Source organism: Homarus americanus, unplaced genomic scaffold, assembly GCF_018991925.1.
Source record: "Homarus americanus isolate GMGI-L3 unplaced genomic scaffold, GMGI_Hamer_2.0 scaffold7329, whole genome shotgun sequence".
NCBI classification, from domain to species: domain Eukaryota; kingdom Metazoa; phylum Arthropoda; class Malacostraca; order Decapoda; family Nephropidae; genus Homarus; species Homarus americanus.
The window spans coordinates 7,427-25,407 of NW_024722981.1; the positions used below are offsets into that span (position 1 = coordinate 7,427).

The 17,981-nt window shown below is 47.7% G+C and overlaps 1 protein-coding gene across 1 annotated transcript in view; it reads right to left on the reverse strand.

The window, feature by feature from the left end:
- Window positions 1-937: 937 nt before the first annotated feature.
- LOC121863198 (putative cyclin-dependent serine/threonine-protein kinase DDB_G0272797/DDB_G0274007) overlaps window positions 938-17,981 on the reverse strand; it is a 54,595-nt gene continuing 37,551 nt past the window's right edge. The window contains exon 2 of the mRNA XM_042361680.1: window positions 938-3,415. Within this exon, the coding sequence (XP_042217614.1) occupies window positions 1,805-3,415 (1,611 nt within the window). The 3' untranslated portion in view covers window positions 938-1,804. The remainder of the gene's footprint in view (window positions 3,416-17,981) is intronic.

Here is a 17,981-nt window from a genome sequence, read left to right on the forward strand (position 1 = left end):
GAGTAGGGGAGAAAGAAGGGGTGGAGAGAAAGTAGGACTAGGAGAGGTGTGTGGAGGTGGGGGTGGGTGGGAGAGGGGTGTGGAGGAGGTGGGGTGTGGGGTGGAGAAGTGGTGGGTGTCGGGGTGGAGAAGTGGTGGATGTCGGGTGGAGAGATGGGGGTGGAGGTGGAGAGGTGGGGGTGTGGGGTGGAGAGGTGGGGGTGGGGTGGGGGGGTGGGGGTGGGGGTGTGGGGTGGAGAGGGGGTGTGGCGTGGAGGGGGTGGAGAGGGGGGTGTGGGGTGGAGGGGGGGGTGGGGGTGGAGGTGGTGGGTGTGGTGGAGAGGTGGGGTGTGTGGAGGTGGGGGGTGGAGAGGTGGGGGTGGAGTGGAGAGGTGGGGGGGTGGAGGGAGAGGTAGGGGGGTGTGGAGTGGTGGAGGTGGGGGTGTGGGGTTGGGGGGTGGGTAGGTGGGGGTGGAGAGGTAGGGGTGTGGAGTGGGGGGGTGGGGTGGGGAGAGGTGGGGGGTGTGGGGTGGAGAGGTGGGGGTGTGGGTGGGAGAAGTGGGGGTGGGGGAGTGGAGGTGTGGGGTGGAGAGGTGGGGGGGTGGAGTGGAGGGTGGGGTAGGGGAGGTGGGGTGGAGGGGAGGTGGGGGTGTGGGGGGAGAGGTGGGGTGGAGGGGGTGTGGGGTGGAGTGGGGTGGGGGAGAGGTGGGGGTGTGGAGGGGGTACGGTGGGTGGAGGAGGCGGCAAGGGGGGGGGGTGGCGAGGTGCTGGACCCAGCCAGCCAGTTCCCCGATAATTGGCCGACACACGCAAGGTGCCCGACAACTCTGCTAATGACCTGATGAATGGTCATAGTCAGGCAATATGTTCCCTGTTCCTCTTTTCTGCCTCCTCCTCTCCTCTCCCCCCTCTCCCCACTTCCTTCCTCCCCCTCTCTCTCTCTCTCTCTCTCTCTCCACAAACTTTTCAATAAATTTACATCTCCATTACTGCTGCCCCCTTTCCTTACCTCTTCGTCTTTTTCCACTTTTTCCATTTTCCTTACATCTATATTGCTCTTTTTTTTTCTTTTTTTTCTCCTCAGCCTCTCTGGAAATCTTCATTCTTAGCGAGTCTCTTAGCTCAGTCAAATTTTCTTTACTCTGCACAGGAGAAAATCCAGCTGACGTCATCATCATCCTTTTCACGATGAATACTTTCTTCACTTCTAACTGAGTGTCATATTATATACTATACGGAGGCACATTACTGCCTGATTACCGTGTACTGTATACCCTGATGCGTTGGGCAGCGATGGTCTATTATGGGAGGGAAATGGACTGTTGAACAGATGGTGTATACGGATAGGTTGAGGGAGCGGTCAGGGGCAGGGCAAGGGTAGGGGGGGTGGAACGTGGATAAGGGGCAGGCTAGTGTTACGGGGCGGGGCAGGCTAGGGTTACGGGGCGGGGCAGGCTAGGGTTACGGGGCGGGGCAGGGGTGACAGTGAAGGGGTGAGTACCAAGTGATGGCGGCTTGGGCTGCCTACAGTGCCATCCCAACACTTTTACTACCGCCGTTGTTTGCCTCGGTTGTTACCGTCACCAATTACCTGGGTTAATGCGCCAGTCTTTATGCAGATCACCCCCTCCCCCCCGCCTGCTCTCGCTATTACTGAGCGACGCAACGGATTTACACAAGATTAAAAAGTGGGTCAGGAGCGGGTGTGTGTGCGAGCGCGTCGGGTGCGGGTGGAGGGAGCCTCCTGGTAACTTGGGTCAGGCCTGGGCGCCGCCGCCCAGCCTTTGTACACCGAGGATGTATGTACAGTGTGGCGTGTGGGCGGCTACACGCTCACATGTCGCTTCATGTGGAGACTGAGGTGGTCTGAACGCGAGAAGGCTCGCTCGCACAGGCGACACTGGAAGGGTCGGTCGCCCGTGTGCTTACGGTGGTGCCTCGTTAGTTCATCTGACCTCGCGAACTTCCAGCCGCAGCCCTTCCAGCCACACATGTAGGGCTTCTCGCCCGTATGAGTACGCAGATGAGCTTTCAGATGTGATGACTTTGTGTAGGTCTTGTGGCAGCCCGGGTGTTGGCAGGTGTGCGCTGTTATCTTCTTGCGTCCCGTTGGTTTCTTGGTCACCTTTCTTTCAGTGTCGCCAGGCGGGGACGGCGTGGATGACTCTTGGCTGATCTGTTTGCTGAGCTCAGAGCTTGGGAAGTTAGGTGAAGATGGTGGTGTCATGACCTTGACCTGTGTGTGAAGAGTTTGCCTGGTGCGGGCGTGAGTGGTGAGAGGTGTAATGCAACCTGACACCCGTACACCAGGGGTCAATTCTTCGTGTTCCGGAGACGCTGGTGGAGACATCTGGCCATGGGTATAGTTGACCTGTGTTCCACCTTGCGAGCTTGGGCACTGTGGTGGTGATGAAGGTGCAGGGGCCACGAGGGGCGGTGCACCGTTGTCTTGTTGCTGCTGTTGCTGGTGTTGCTGCTGAAGGTGGTGTTGTTGATGCTGCTGCTGCTGCTGCTGCTGGAGCTGCTGTTGATGCTGTTGCTGCTGCTGCTGGAACTGCTGTTGATGGAGCTGGTGTTGCTGATGCTGCTGTTGAAGTTGCTGCTGCTGTTGCTGCTGCTGCTGCTGTTGCTGCTGGAGCTGGTGTTGGTGCTGCGCCTCAGTGACGGTTGACACGGGCGGCAATGTAGTGATGTATGTGTTGAAAGCGAGGGTGTGGGCCCTTGGCTGGAGTGTATTGATGGGGGGCAGCTTTGCAAGAGCTTCAAGAGGAGGGAACTGGTGTTCTTCCGCCTTATTGGCAACTTCATTGGTAAAGACCCTTTGCTGGAGTGTGTTGATGGAGGGTAAGTTTGCTGAAGCTTCAGGGGGAGGGAACTGGTGTTCTGCCTTATTGGCAACTTCATTGGCAACTTTATTAGCAAATTCGTCCAGGTCGATGAACTCTTCAGAATGGGCCATCGGTGTCTCGTCCATCGCGTTAGGGTTGTACTGCGCACTGTTCATTTCTTGCGCCACATAGTCTTCCACCTCGAGTCCCTCACCGAAGACACGGAAGGAGGGAGAGAACTGGTCATGGTAGCTGGTGTCCATGTGGGTGGAGGACGGAGACGCCCCACGGTACTGCTGGTTTTCCTCTCCTGGGACGTTGTATCCTCCCTGACTCTCTTCCCCGAGACCACTAAGAAGAGGCTCACTCGGGGGGCAAACAGATGTGTACTGCAGGGAGTGGGGGCGTCGCCTTGTGGGGTTCGTCAACACCTGTGACAGAATAGATGGTGTCTCTGGTAATGACAGGTTTGTGAACATCGTAGACGTTGAGGATGATGACAGTGTGGGTGTGGATAGCGAGTCAGTGGTGTCGACGACGGGAGTGAGGAGCTCTGGGTCGGCGGGTCCTGTCTCACCTAGCAGCACCGCGTCCATGTTGGCCCAGATCTGCCGGAGGAAAGAAAGTGTTAGTTTCTGTTATGAAAGAATTGCCTGACTTATGGAGAGAGACTACGAACCCATTTGATAAATAATTAAAAAAAACAAAAAACAAAAACAACAACACCATTTTGGAAATAGCCCAGCCATCATTGCTGAAGAATGATAGAAAAATATATTTTAACATAAGATTTTAAATTACACAATTATCTACTCGGCTGAAAAGTTAATAATAAAAATCTAAATATCCTAAAAAAATGGGGTGGGGTAGGTTAGGTTATGCAAGGAGGCCACAGTGTCCAGACTCAACCTGATGAATGATAGAAAACTAGCATCATATCCAGGTTCCCTGTACACCTGAGTAAGACGCCGACCCGGGCGTCCTACAATGGTACAAGTACCACTTACCAATACACCTGTATGTGGTCATGATTATTATCCCAGCCAAGAGACTCACAAGAGGGTGGAAAAAACTGATTATATCTCGATTAAAATTTAAATCGTTTTCGCGTTTGTAATTTTGACGTATGCATTCAAATTTCTAACTCATACGTTCACAATTTTGACGCACGTATTCACAAATTCTGATTCATTCACTACTCTAACGCACACATTCCCAGTTCCCACTATCGCATTTACAGTTCTAACGCAGTCATCCGCAACGTATGCACGCACGCACGCACAGACAGACAGCTTTTACTCCTCTCCTTTCATTAATTACACAAAAGTGGTTGGCATTCTCCGTTCACACCGTTTTTCTCTCCTTTTCGGATATTCAGGAAAAAATCTATATATATATATATATATATATATATATATATATATATATATATATATATATATATATATATATATATATATATATATATATATATATATATATATATATATATATATATATATATTTTAAACACCGGCTTTATTAATCTGGTTCACCGTGTCTGTTTTAGATTGCAATGTATCATGATTCTTAATATCGATTTTTTTTCTATTCACTTTATCTGCAGAGCTTTGGCCAGGAGGGTGATTAATGAATCTGCCGCGAGGAGGAGCAGGAATGATGAGAAGTAGTTAAGGAAGAGTAAGAAGAAGGAATTAAAGGAGGAAAGGGAAGAAGAGAAGTAAGAAAGCTAAAAAAAAACAGGTGTGGAAGACTATGATGAAGGAGGTCAAGGAAGAGGATGGGAGTAGATAGAGGAATGAAGGTAAAGGATAATAACAAACACAACAGGTGAGTGTAGTGATGACGGTATATAATGTTACAGGTATACACGGCCAGTGATCCACTTCCCTAAGGTCACGTGAAATATGATAAATTCTTATTAATAATCTTCACTACAGACTCGAGTAGACTGGAGGGGATAATAAGAGTATAATTTAGAATAATCACCACCACCTGCTCCAGCTCGCCGGGTGGAGCTCCATGTAAATGATCTCGCTCATGAATAATTTATTTTGCTTAAATCATCATAATGATGCTTGATATCACAGCCACCTGATCAGCGCCACAGATTACGAGTTAATTGACCATCTCCGGGTCAACAGGGTCATGCTACGCTCCGTCCGGGAAGACCCATAGATCTCTGTACTTGACACTGGATACGCAACCTTAACATCCGAAGTGGGTTGGCACAGTATTGTCCTCGGTTAATTCCCCGGATTAATATTCACCTCTGTTCTCAGGGGTGATGAATGATGCCATTGTTTTACATATTTAATGCAGTTAAGGTCTTCAATGTTATCTAATACCGGGTATTGGTCCGGCTGGCTGGGGTTTAGATTCAGTTAAGATTGAAGTTTCTTATGTAGTCTCGGAGGCTTGACTGATTCTGAGTGTTTCTCTAGTGTGAGTTGTGGTGATGATTCCTGAAGCGTTCTGTGGCACGTGGTGAAGGGTGTGCGGTGGGGGAGTGGTGGAGGGGTGGGGGAGTGGTGGAGGGGTGAGAGTGTTGGAGGAGTGGTAGGGGTGTTGGAGGAGTGGTAATGGTGGAGTGGTGGAGGTGGTGGAGGTGTTGGAGGGTGTAGGGGTGTTGGAGGAGTGGTAGTATGGGGGGAGTAGAGGGGGAGTGGTGGGAGGGGTGAGGTGTTGCTGGGAGGAGTGGTAGGGTGTTGGAGGAGAGGTGGTAGTATGGGGAGTGGTGGAGGGGGTGAGGGTGTTGGAGGAGTGGTAGGGGTGTTGGAGGAGTGGTAGTATGGGGAGTGGTGGAGGGGTGGGGAGCGGTGGAGGTGTGGGGTGGTGGGAGTGTTGGAGAATGGTGGTGTGGGGGAATGGTGGAAGTGTTGAAGGAGTGGTGGAGATGGGGGAGGTGGTAGTGTGGAGGAGTGGTGGGTGGAGGGTGGAGTGTTGGAGTGGTATTGGAGAAGTGGTAGTGTGGGAGGAGTGGAAAGTGTTGGAGGAGTGGTGGAGGTATTGAGCAGGTGTGGGGAGTGGTGGAGGTGAGGGAGTGGAGGTGTGAAGGAGTGGTGGAGGAGGGGGGATGGAGGTGTGCTGGAGGAGGGTGGTGTTGGAGGAGGGTGGTGGGGAGGGTGGAGGTGCAGAGGTGTTGGAGGTGTGGAGGAGGTGTAGAGGGTTGAGGGTGGGGTGGGGGGGAGTGGGGTGGAGGGGGAGGTGGGTGTGGGAGGAGTGGGAGTGTGGAGGGTGGTGGAGGAGGGGTGGGTGTGGGAGGAGTGGGGGTGGGGGGGTGGGGTGCTGTGGGGTGGGGAGGAGGTGTTGGAGGTGGTGTGTGGGGTGGTGGGGGTGTTGAGAGGGGTGGAGGTGTGGGGTGGTGGGGGGTGTTGAGAGTGGAGGTGGGGAGTGTGGGGAAGTTGGAGGGTGGGGAGTGGTGGGGGGGAGAGGGGTGGATGTTGGGGGGTGGTGGGGGGTGGTGGAGGGTGAGTGGGGGGGGAGTAGGGGTGTTGGGTGGTGGAGGTGAGTGGGGGAGGTGGGTGGAGGAGGGTGGTGGTGTGGAAGGGTGGGGTGTGGGGAGAGGTGGAGGAGTGGGTGTGGGGTGGTGGTGGGGGGGTGGGGTGGGTGGAGGTGGAGTGGTGTGGGGTGTGTGGGGTGTGGAGTGGTGGTGGGGTGTGTGGTGGGTGGGTGGCTGGGGTGGGAGGAGGTGGTGTGAGTGGTTGGTGGTGGGTGTTGGAGGGTGGGTGCGGGGAGGTGGTGGTGGTGGGGGGGGTGGTGGGGGGGGTGTGGGGGGTGGTGGTGTGGGGAGGGGTGGTGTGGGGGGGAGGGTGGGTGGTGTGGGGGAGGTGGTGGTGTGGGGGAAGTGGTGGTGTGGGGGGAGTGGTGGGGGTGGGGAGTGGTAGTATGGGGAGTGATGGGAGAGTTGGGAGGGTGAAGGTGCAGGGGAGTGGTGGGGGTGTTGGAGGAGTGGTCGAGGTGTTGGAGGGGTAGTGTGGGGGTGGTGAGGTGTTGGAGGGTGATGGGGGTGTTGGTGGGGTGGTGGGGGTGTTGGAGGTGATAGTCTAGTATGTACTCATTACTATTGGATGATAACAAAAGGAGCCTAATACTACGAGTCTCAGATGAACATAACTTGGCCATTACGACTGAAGGCCCAATGGTGGTGGGTCTCGGTGTTAATGACAGACTAGGAGTGAATGGGGCCTGTTATGGCTGGGACTCCTTTAACTTACATAACTATTTCTCAACATAATTATAATTCAAGCACGTTCTCGTAAGCCTCTATGTGGAGAAAGTAGAGTACACACCGGATGAAGTCGGGTTTTATGAGCCTCGTGTCCGGATAACTGCTGCGTGTCTTTGTGAGCACAACCGGACATAATCTCTGTTTAATTTCCGATTAATCTCTCTCACGTACAGGTCAGAGGCCATAAATCACCCCGACCTGGATTCATGCTGGGGTCACCCGGTTCTTTCAGCGAGATTGTGGGATGTGACGCGGAGTAAACACATCTGGGACCTATTTTTAATAGAGGAAATCATTATAATGGGTGTAGTCATTTCTGAAACAAATATATTACAACAATTCGTAAGGCTTTAATGATCATCTCGTTTATACATGAGAGATATTCCAGGTATACCTAGGTATGTTTTGTTGATCTCTGTAGGCAAATTATAAGCCATTATTTTGTTTGTATATTTTTCTAAGGAACTGTGGACACGCAACACCTTACAACGGACACTTCAGTAACTTTCACACTCTGTAACTTTGTGTACACGGTGGAGACTATACTGCTGTAGTGGATCAAAATAACCGCCGTGTAACACTTTCCTATATCCTGTAAGATTCTGGTTTTCGATCTGTCTTCCCAACACTTTCTTCTCTCTCTCTCACTGTGTTTAATCATATTAGTTTGAGGCTCGTGGACATACTGCAGCGACTGTGTATGACTGTATCATCCTCTTCTTCTCATACACCGTAATTATAGACCAGAGTCTGAGTCTTAAAGTTTGAATTTACGAACTTTCTCTTACAAGTTCACGCTGCCGAGATAAGAGTTCTCTAGTTCGAGTTCTCCAGTTTTAGTTTTACTTATTTGCCCCCCAAAATTAAACCCATATTCACAAGGATCGACGCTGTTGTACTAAATGGAGAAGAACTCGACTACCAAATGCTGTCAGACGGGTTGGATTTATTACGTCATACTATCACCCAGTTATTTATGGTGCCATAGAATTACGTGCGCGGATTACTTATGTCTCTTATTGTCATTTCGGGAAATTGCATCTTGATAAGTAATGGTGATTCATATTATATGGGGACAGGAACCGTATGTCATGTCAAGCGGTTGTGTGTAGTGGCACCGCACAGTGCCACAGGCAACAATAAACGGCATTAGTGATAACAACATGAGCAATAGTCGGGGTAATGTAATCAGTCCCACAGTAATATCTACAAGCAATATATTAAGTCCAGCACTACCATGGTTTAGAACGACTCTCATCCTGCTTTATCTATACAGTAATTAAAATATTGTATAAATGTGACCGTTGCCCCTACTGTAAGGTGCTGTATATTTATGGTCAGATATCGAAGAAGCATTATATATAGTGAAAGTAAAACGTTTGTCACTTAATTTTTTTGGAGAAGTCTTAAGCGTTTGCTTGAATTATATCTCTTACTTTTAGTGACAAGTCTGATACGTTTACGAGTTTTCACTTGATGTATTTTCCTCGGTGCTTTAACTTGAGTGTTTGACGCCTGCTCCTTCCTGTACCTGTGTAAGTGGCCATCCCATATGTTTATAATTATTTCTGCGGAAACACATTTCCTCAAGTTGAAAGTTGTACGTCATAAGTTGAGGAAGTGATTGTGGGTAGAATGGATTGGTGTTCTGGGAGGGAATGGAAGGGCGTGGAGGATTGTAGGGAGTTGATGGGAGTGAAGCATTGACGGGTGGGAGGGAGCTGAAGGGAGTGGAGGATTGTAGGATGGGAGGGAGCGATGACTGGGGAGGGAACAGGGAGAATGTAGCAAGCAGGGAAGGGGGAATTGAGAGATTGTGGAATGGTTGGGAGAGTGGATGGTTGTGGTGGTTTCTGTGGGAGTGGTGGCGAGTATTGGTGTTGATGAGGGTCAGACTTGTGGTGAAGGGTCCGTACTGTTTATGCAGAGTTTTAATGGTGAGTTAACAGCTTGCAGAATACATCAGAAGGACGTAGTGATTACAATATGCATCAACAGAGGTGGTAGTTGTGGAAGCACCAACATCTGTTACCTTCAGTAGTGGTAACACATGAAATAATAATGACTTTAGTTTAATAATAGTAATGATAATAATAATATAAATAAACATTAGTGAAAACAGAAAAATATTGTTGGGAGCGGCGGTATGAGTAGGGCAGATCACATCGGGGAGTAAAACACAAACCCTGAGAGCGACTGTGGGGATGTTTGGACGGACAGCACCTCCCCAACACCCATGTGCTATAAACACAGCTCGTGACTCCAGCACCACCACCGCCTGAATGTAAACGCTAGACTACAACACAACCTATATAAAAAATTTCCCTCTATTGTCTGTAAATTATAGTTACTTTTGGTGGATCAGGTTTACGTAATTTTACAACAATTATATATCATGTACTGGGGCATATTTTGTTTTATTAAAGACATCTTTTAACGAAGACTATATATCGCCTTTGAACCAGCTCTTACCTTGATCTTTGACCCACTTTCTCCAAAGGCAAATCAATTCACCCTCAACCAACACCCAGCTCTCTTGGCAAGTTTTATAAAAAATAGATAAACCTGTTTTTGTGTCATTTTCTCTACACACACACACACACAGTTAATGAACTATCATACTATACTTCGGTGGGGGTATTATATCCAGCAGCCATTGGATAAACACAAAGAATGTACGCGTTTTGCTGCATCATGAGACGGTAAGCTGCTAACGACACCACCCTTGAGGTCCTAAATGACAGCCTTTCTGACCCTTCCTCCCCACAACTGCCGAGTCAGATGTCAGAATACAGCAACTTGTCGGATCCTCAGGTGAATACAGGTTATAAACGTAGCAACAAACATCAAAACTTTCTCCTCTTTTATCATGATTTGTGTTTATATTTCATTACACCTTTTACATGACTACCGAGCTTGATAATAGGGAATGATCACATCCTAACTACTCCTTAAAACGTCAGCTGGATAAACACTTTCTGCTGATTTAATGAGACTTTGGTTGATGGTAAAATTTTCTTATACGATACATGTTTTGTTTCTCCTCCCATAACAGTCTGTTGTCTTTCTTCCCAGCAATACGTTTGTGAGTCAGTTATATACATTTACTGACGTGTAGTACATATTTACACAAAAAAGTAAATATGGAACTTTACCAGTATTCCTCTATAAACTGTCTGGCAGTTGTCAGAACACAAACAACGAGGATACAAACATTACATAATGAAGCCAAGGCGTGCCCAGAACGGTGTCTGAGAACATAGAACCTGTTTCAGAGTTAAAATTGGAGGTGAAGTGGCTTACGAGGTCAGTAATGAGCTTAAAGGAACGAGACCAGAGTAGAGAATACTACGCGAGGAAAAGATCTAGTTTCAGACAATAACACAATTCAGTTATAAAAAACATTCTAGGAACAGATTTGAGATCAACTTCCCGAGGTGAGAACTTCTTACGCAATAGATAGTCTCTGGGGTAAAGAACGGCATGTGAGGTCGACAACTCTTGTGGGGGACGGCTTGAAGAACGTAAGAACGAGACCAGGCGGCGGCGGGGCTGCCTCTCCCCCGCTGTGTTTTAGGGATGTATTGACCTCTTAACAGCTCGTAAAGGCAGTTTGGTTCCGCCTCGATGTTCCCGTGATACCAATTTGTAGTATAATGGAGGTTTGATGATGCACTGGCATTTTTGTTTGCTTTTTCTTCAGTGCAGTGACGAAATACACACACACACACACACACAACACACACACACACAACACACACACACGCACGCAAAGACTTATACAGACAGTGAACAGACAGGGAAGATGGCTGACTGAAAGAGAAAAATGCAGAACGCACGGGAGGTAAAAACAAGCCAAAACATTGAACGACTGTCACACTAAATTTTCCTCATGATCACAATAGGCTGTCCTACAACCACGTTCCTTATCATAACAAAACTCAAACTGGCCTTGGCTGTACATACTGTTCCACTCAGCTTACTCTCTTCTAATTTGCATACTAAGTCACCGCCACTTAAAACTATTGTTAAGCCATCCGACCTTTCAAGCGTCATAACCACTTGTCACTCACTGCACACCTCAACCACATTTAGGCATTAAACCATCGCAACTTTGTCAACTAATATTATGTTATCCACCTGCTCAACTTTCCTAACCACAAGCTAATTTAACCTCCCACTCTCACTTATACACTAAATCAACACTGTTTTGTTTACCCTGATGCTATGTAATGTTTCTATATAGACTCACTGCTCCTGTACTTTACACCAAATTGTACACATTTACTGATATTCCCCAATCAAGTCTCCGAATCCAAACACTCAGCGTCTCCAGTCTATGATGCTATCGCTACATGGAAGTTGCTGCACCTGTACTTTATATGTAAATGTGTACTTGTACTCATATTTCGGAAGAAGAAAAAAATAACTTTGTGAATCAAAGAGAGGCTCTAAGACGCCCCCCGTCGACAACCACGCCCTAACAATGCTCCGTCGCACCTGATTATAATATCCACTTGCCACAACTTCTCGTAGACGAGGTTGATGATGGTGTTTTGGATTTTTAGTTCCTATCAGAAACGTGGCATTAAAGACAAACACTGGCATTAGGCAAATTGAAGTGAAGGCTTTGTGTTGAAGATATTGATTCTCTGCGAAATTTTCCATGCAAAATTGTAAGTTTCGTTAATTTTTAGCAAAACATCTGATGGATATTGTTTGTGGTGCTGTTTGTATCGATTTTTTTTTACTTTCTTTTATTTCGTACAATTTTCCTTTGCACAGGGGATGACAGAGGATGAGATTTATCATATGAAAACAAAGGTATAAAGTCAGAATACAGTCGTGACTGAGAGACATCCATTCACATTCTGCAGCGTCACTTCCTGTCCCATCCTCCACCACCAGTTGTCATCCACAAACACTTGTTAAACACGCCGGGGCAGTTGTGTCTCGGGAGCTAATTTACAACACCAAGACACTTTTTGTTTTTTGATCATTTTTCTTCCTTCTATTACGTTAACAGCATCCCAAGCGAGAGATGATTGCTCATATTGTCCAGCATGACGCGATAAAACCTGAAATGTCAAGTTGCTATTAATACACATTCTTTGTTGCTGTTAGACTGACTTGATTTACTGATCTTATTTCTGAAATGTTCATCTGACTGGCGACGGATCCTTAAGCATTATAAAAGCTCTATTTCCAACCAATCTGTTTTTTTTTCCTAACTCTATAAAAACACATCTTGGTTTAAGTCAATGTAAGATGTAATTAAACAGACTCCCACGTAGCGGCAGTGAGTTGCAGAATGAACGAGACATCCTCTTAGTGGTCTCTTGTGTCAAATATTTATTCTTTTACCTTCCTAAGCCTTCTTCTCGCTCCTTGTTCTCTGGCTCCACATTCCTCTCTTCCTTTCTTTACGCTGTGTTATTCTTCTTTATTACCTATTCCTTCATCCATCCTTCTGTTAGTCTCTCTCCCCCCGTCACGCTAGTCTGTTTCCATCTCCCTTTCTTTTGTGTTTATTTTAATCTATTTTACTTTCTTTTCTTTCTTTTGATATATATTAAATCTTTTTACTTCTCTCGAGTTCTTCCCGTTTTTTCCAGTCCTTCCTCTTTCTATCTTATTCCTCCTTCCTTAACTGTCTTTCTCTCTCACTCCTCATTCTCCTACTTTTCCTCTTCCTCTTCCTTATGGGTTTCCCTTCTACTCTTGTCTCATCTCTACCATCTCTTGCCTCCATCGCCCCCATCCCTCTCCCCTATTGCCTCCATATTTCCATCCACACCCTCCTCTCTTCTCTCTCCTCCTCCTCATTTTCTCTCCTCCATCACTTCTTCTCCTCGCCTTTGTGTGGTGAGGCGGGTGGGCGAGGTCCACGAGTACCCCCCCTCCCTCCTCTTTGGATGTGGTGGAGGAGGTAGGAGGTGTTGGTGGAGGAGGTAGGGGGTGGAGGAGGAGGTAGGGGGTGGTGGAGGAGGTAGGGGGTGGTGGAGGAGGTAGGGGGTGATGGTGGAAGTAGACAGTGGTGGTGGAGCTGGTGGGGGGGGAAGGTGGTAGAGGAGGTAGAAGATAGTGGTGGAGGAAGGTGGTGGTGGCAGTGGTGGAGGAGGTAGGGGTTGACTCTGTGGGTTCCGACCTGTGCTGGACCCGACCATGTCAGTGAAAGTATGGCGCTCCACACACACACACACACACACACACACACACACACCACACCACACCATACCACACCACACCACACTACACTACACTACACTACACTACACTACACTACACACAAACATCCTTAATATGACCTCACCCAATTCGCCACACTTGGTCGCCGGGCATTTTTAATCTCACCTCAGAAATCCCAAGAGACTTTTTTATGCCCCGTTGTAATTTCTCGCCGGGCTATTTTGCACTAGAAGGACATTTAAGGTGTATCCAGCTCTTAATAATAAAAGGTGATCTCGATACGGCCGTGACCGGGTTGGCTGGCAATGGAGTCAGCATTGCAATATGTTGTTCATAGGATTTGTTATTGTATTTTTTGTAATAATTTATTGCTTTTGTTTTTACTGACTGTATGTATGACTTATGTATTACTATGTATGACTGAATGTATGACTGCATGTATGACTGTATGTATGACTTATAAGATAAAACGATGTTAGCTGGTGTTAGATTGGAGCCTTTGTTAAGGGGAATGTCTTGTGTGTTGCTGTCTTGGTTTGAGGATGTCTAACGTTATGTCTAAGAGTATGTCTAAGGGAATGATCTAAGTGAACTGTCTAAGGGTGTGTCTAAGAGCATGTCTAAGGGATCTATCTAAGGGTATGTCTAAGGGATCTATCTAATGGTATGTCTAAGGGAGATATGTTAGAGAAAAAGGTAGGAGGTGGGGGAGGGGGGCTCTCGGGTCACCAGCATCTCAACCAACACCGGTTCATAACATCCTTCTCATCTGACGTCTTCAGCATCACCTCAACAACCGGTACATAACCTTTTGATCACCTATATCCCCAGTATTATTCCAACACCCAATATCCATCAGCTTATCCCGGTATCTCAGCATCCCCGGTCATTTCACATCCCCAGTATCACCCCCCGCCACCCCGGTAATCCTATACGGGGTGTGTATATGTCGGTTTTCTGAGGCTTCACGCACCTCCAAAATCTGCAAGTTTGCTCATTTGTTTTGCATAATGCCTTTCTTATTTGCATAGAGAGCACGGGGCGTCTCTCTCTTACACACATACACGAGCTCCTAGTTAAAACAAATTTACTTGGAATTTCTTTATTTTCAGTAATTTTCTTGCAACTTGTGGTTTTTCTTTTGCGGTGTTTATATTTTGTTTCTTGTCTGGTAACTTTCAGGTGTATTGTTGTTGTTTGTTGTTGTTGTTGAGTAAAATGTAACTCGACTTCTACACATTAAAATCAGTAAGTCGACATTTTAGCGAAAACTTTCAGACTCATGAGAAAACGTGACCGTTTCTGTATACAATTTTAGCGAAGATTCACCAGTTTCCCAGCGACGTGTGAGAGTTAAATATCACAATCATTATATACAATAACATCACAAGAATACAACATAACAGGAGTACAGTCACCATCCCAAAGAAAATAAACGCAAAAACAATGCCAACAAAAACTCGACCACTTAGAAGGGGTCAAGCTGACTCCTGCACAACATTCATAGTATCAAAACAAGCAGAGGAAAAACTAAGTAATTACACCCCTCTGATTACCTCCCCTTAATCCCCTTGCAGCTCTCGACCTTACACCACCACCACCCAAAGCCCAGGTTCCCGCGGCACCTTCACTTGGGTCTTATTAGGGACAGAGCTACCATTAATTTCAATAATTCTTGGCTACTTAGTGAAGACTCCAGATCACTGTGCATCCCCGACCACGATGCCTCACCCGGAGTAAATAGATTGTAATTACAGCTTAGTCTTAATCGGGTGGGTAACAAGGCGTGCTTAAAGGCTCGGGGCTGTGAACACTGAGGGAAGCTAAATGAGGCTCCACTGCGGGGAGAAAAGGGACGAGCCCAGCTTCTGCCGTAGCTCCCGTTAAGATTGTCAGTGCCGGGTGAAGGGGAACGCCAGGCGCTAGGAAATACTCGCGCTGTCGCTGATTTTGTTATATAGACCAAAGTGAGAGCAGAGATGCAGTTGTCAGCGGGAGAAGTAAGGGACCGGCACAGTCTGGTGATGGCAGATGCCGTACTGAACCGTCACCCTGGAGTGTGTGGCCCGACGTTCAGGGCCTCACTATCGTGGCCACGGCCCTGAGATGCTACTGTGGGATCATGGACACTTCCTTGGGTTCATCATAAGTAGCCCTCTCAATACTAGTTTGTTTGTGTGTTTGTAGGTAAACGTATTCGTCTTTGTTTCTGTGTGTGTGTGTTTCTGTGTGTGTGTGTGTGTGTGTGTGTGTGTGTGTGTGGCTTAAGCACCTATGTGTGTGTCACATTAAGAACATTTTCTGTCTGTCAGCCTCACTTAATATTGCTGTTTGCGTCCATGTCTGCCTGCACTCGACTTTAGTATCCAGTTCACCTTCCTCGATTACACAGGGTCATCCATCATCAAGGAGATTAATGCCTGGTGTTACGTGAGAGAGAGAGAGAGAGAGAGAGAGAGAGAGAGAGAGAGAGAGAGAGAGACGTCCATCTTGCCTACCAGAACATAAAAATACAGACCATCTGCCCTGCACATTACCATACTCGTTGCCCCACTGCAGGCACCGAGGGTTAACATTAGCATAATAATTTTAACAATTACCTTTGTCCAGAGAGCAGTTCCTTCTCACACTCACCTCCCCCACCCCTCCTCATCCGTCACTTCTACCTCTTCCTTCTCCTCCTCCTCCTCCTCCCTGTTTTGATCGTTGGATGTTAGGATAGGGGGTCGTGGGGAGATGGGACTTTGGCGTCTCGCCATCGTTGTCTTTCTCCCAAGGATTGTTTTATTTCCTCTTTAGTGTGTGTGTGTGTTTGTGTGTGTGTGTGTGTGTGTGTGTGTGTGTGTGTGTGTGTGTGTGTGTGTGTGTGTGTGTGTGTGTGTGTGTGTGTGTGAAAGAAGTAGAAGAGGAAGATAGTGGTATTTTTCTTCCTACTTCCTGGGATAAACACTACATCAACATATCCGACAGATGCGCTGTGTGACTTACCTTCCTCACTGTCTTATATGACCACCAAACCTGATTCGTCACCTACTCGAGGCACCGAACCACATAAGGAGAAATAACGAGACTAATCACAGCGGTTCATTTCTTATTACGGTTGAATCACAGTTCGTAGCTCCGAATATGGTCAAACAGGAAACAATAGGTGTCCATTGTATTAACATGAAGCGGCAAATAAGGACACCGTCATTATCATACTGGAAAGAGGTCATTAGATCATGGTGGATGTGGGCATTGTTCAGGGATAGTTGGTGGTGGAGAGACAGGGGGTGGTGAGGATAGGTGGTGATGATGGATAGTGGTGATGGTGGATACAACAGGTGGTGCCGGTAAGAGGCAGGTAAGTGATGATGACTGCACTGCAAACAACACCTGGGAACTCTATACAATAAATAGTATCTTGGTTGAGGTAAAGACGACGGGGAAGGTATCTCTCACTATAGGGCCGACCACACATAGAACCTCGCTACTTACATCAAAATCTAGTTCGTTCTCTTTCTGTCTCTCTCTGTCTCTTCCTCTAACGCTCTTCCTTGGCTTCATTGCGTTCTTCTTACTCTCCCTTTATCCCTGCCTTTACTCCTTTCCCATCGTTTCTATTTCCTCCCCTCTTCCTCTTCATTCATCTCCTCCTCTTGTTTCCTTATTCCCCATCTAATCACAATTAACAATCTTCTTACGTGTATTTTTAACGTCTTTGTCTCTCCTGTGTTATCTCGTTCAGCTTCACACCTGTTATCTCATCCTCCTAATCAGGTTATCTGCGGTGTCTCTCCCTCAACCAGTCAGTCTTTCTCCAGTATATGGGACGTTGTGAACCTGGACCGGCACGCAATACTTACGGGATTATACTTTATCTCCAGTCTTGTTATAGCTGGGCTTGTTGTGCTTCTGATCCGGAAAGTCACAATTAGGGTTATGGAGGAGAGAGAGAGAGAGAGAGAGAGAGAGAGAGAGAGAGAGAGAGAGAAGATTTGATTCATCCCTCGCTCGTCAACATCCCTAACGCGTGCGTCTCACACGGTAACAAAGAGGTCATAACAAATGAACATCACCACAGTCCAACAAAGAGTACAGCCGCCACCCTTCTCTCAGGTCTACCCCCCATCCTCCCTCCTAAGGGCATCACCTCCCCCCCATAATCTCCTCCCCCACCCCCACACTATCTCTCCCCATCGCCTCCGACATCAGTCTACGAAGTGACCCAATTAGTGTATTTGCTAAGAAAGGTAATGACCAGACAACACTTTATCCATTCACCTTAATGAGCGTCTTGACCCTCTCCTGACGAAGTTGATAGAGAGGAGATCGGAATCTGCACCGTCACCACCACCTCGCTCGTTAAAAGACCTCAGTACAGGAGAATAAATCCTACAGCAGCGATAGTGAAGACTCGGAGGACACAAAGACGAGGTAAAAGTAAGACCAAGGCACCAGACGCCATAAACGTCTTTCGGGGGATTTTGTACCAGTGAAGATGCGAGTCCACGTTGAGGGTGGTGTTGGTCCTGAAGGCGGGGCAGCAGGAGGGGGTGGAGGAGGACGAGGGAGAACCAGGGTAATGGAGGGTGTGGTGTGGAGGATGAGGGGGACCCGATTGAATCCTTTGTTGAAAGGTTTAAGTGGACTCAAAAGCCGCCAGGTTGCTGAATCAACAACACTTCTCCCGGCCGTCGTCGCTGACTCTGATGACTAAATTGGGACTTTTCACGGTGTGTGGGGGCGGCGGCGGCCACAACCCTAGGGGGGGA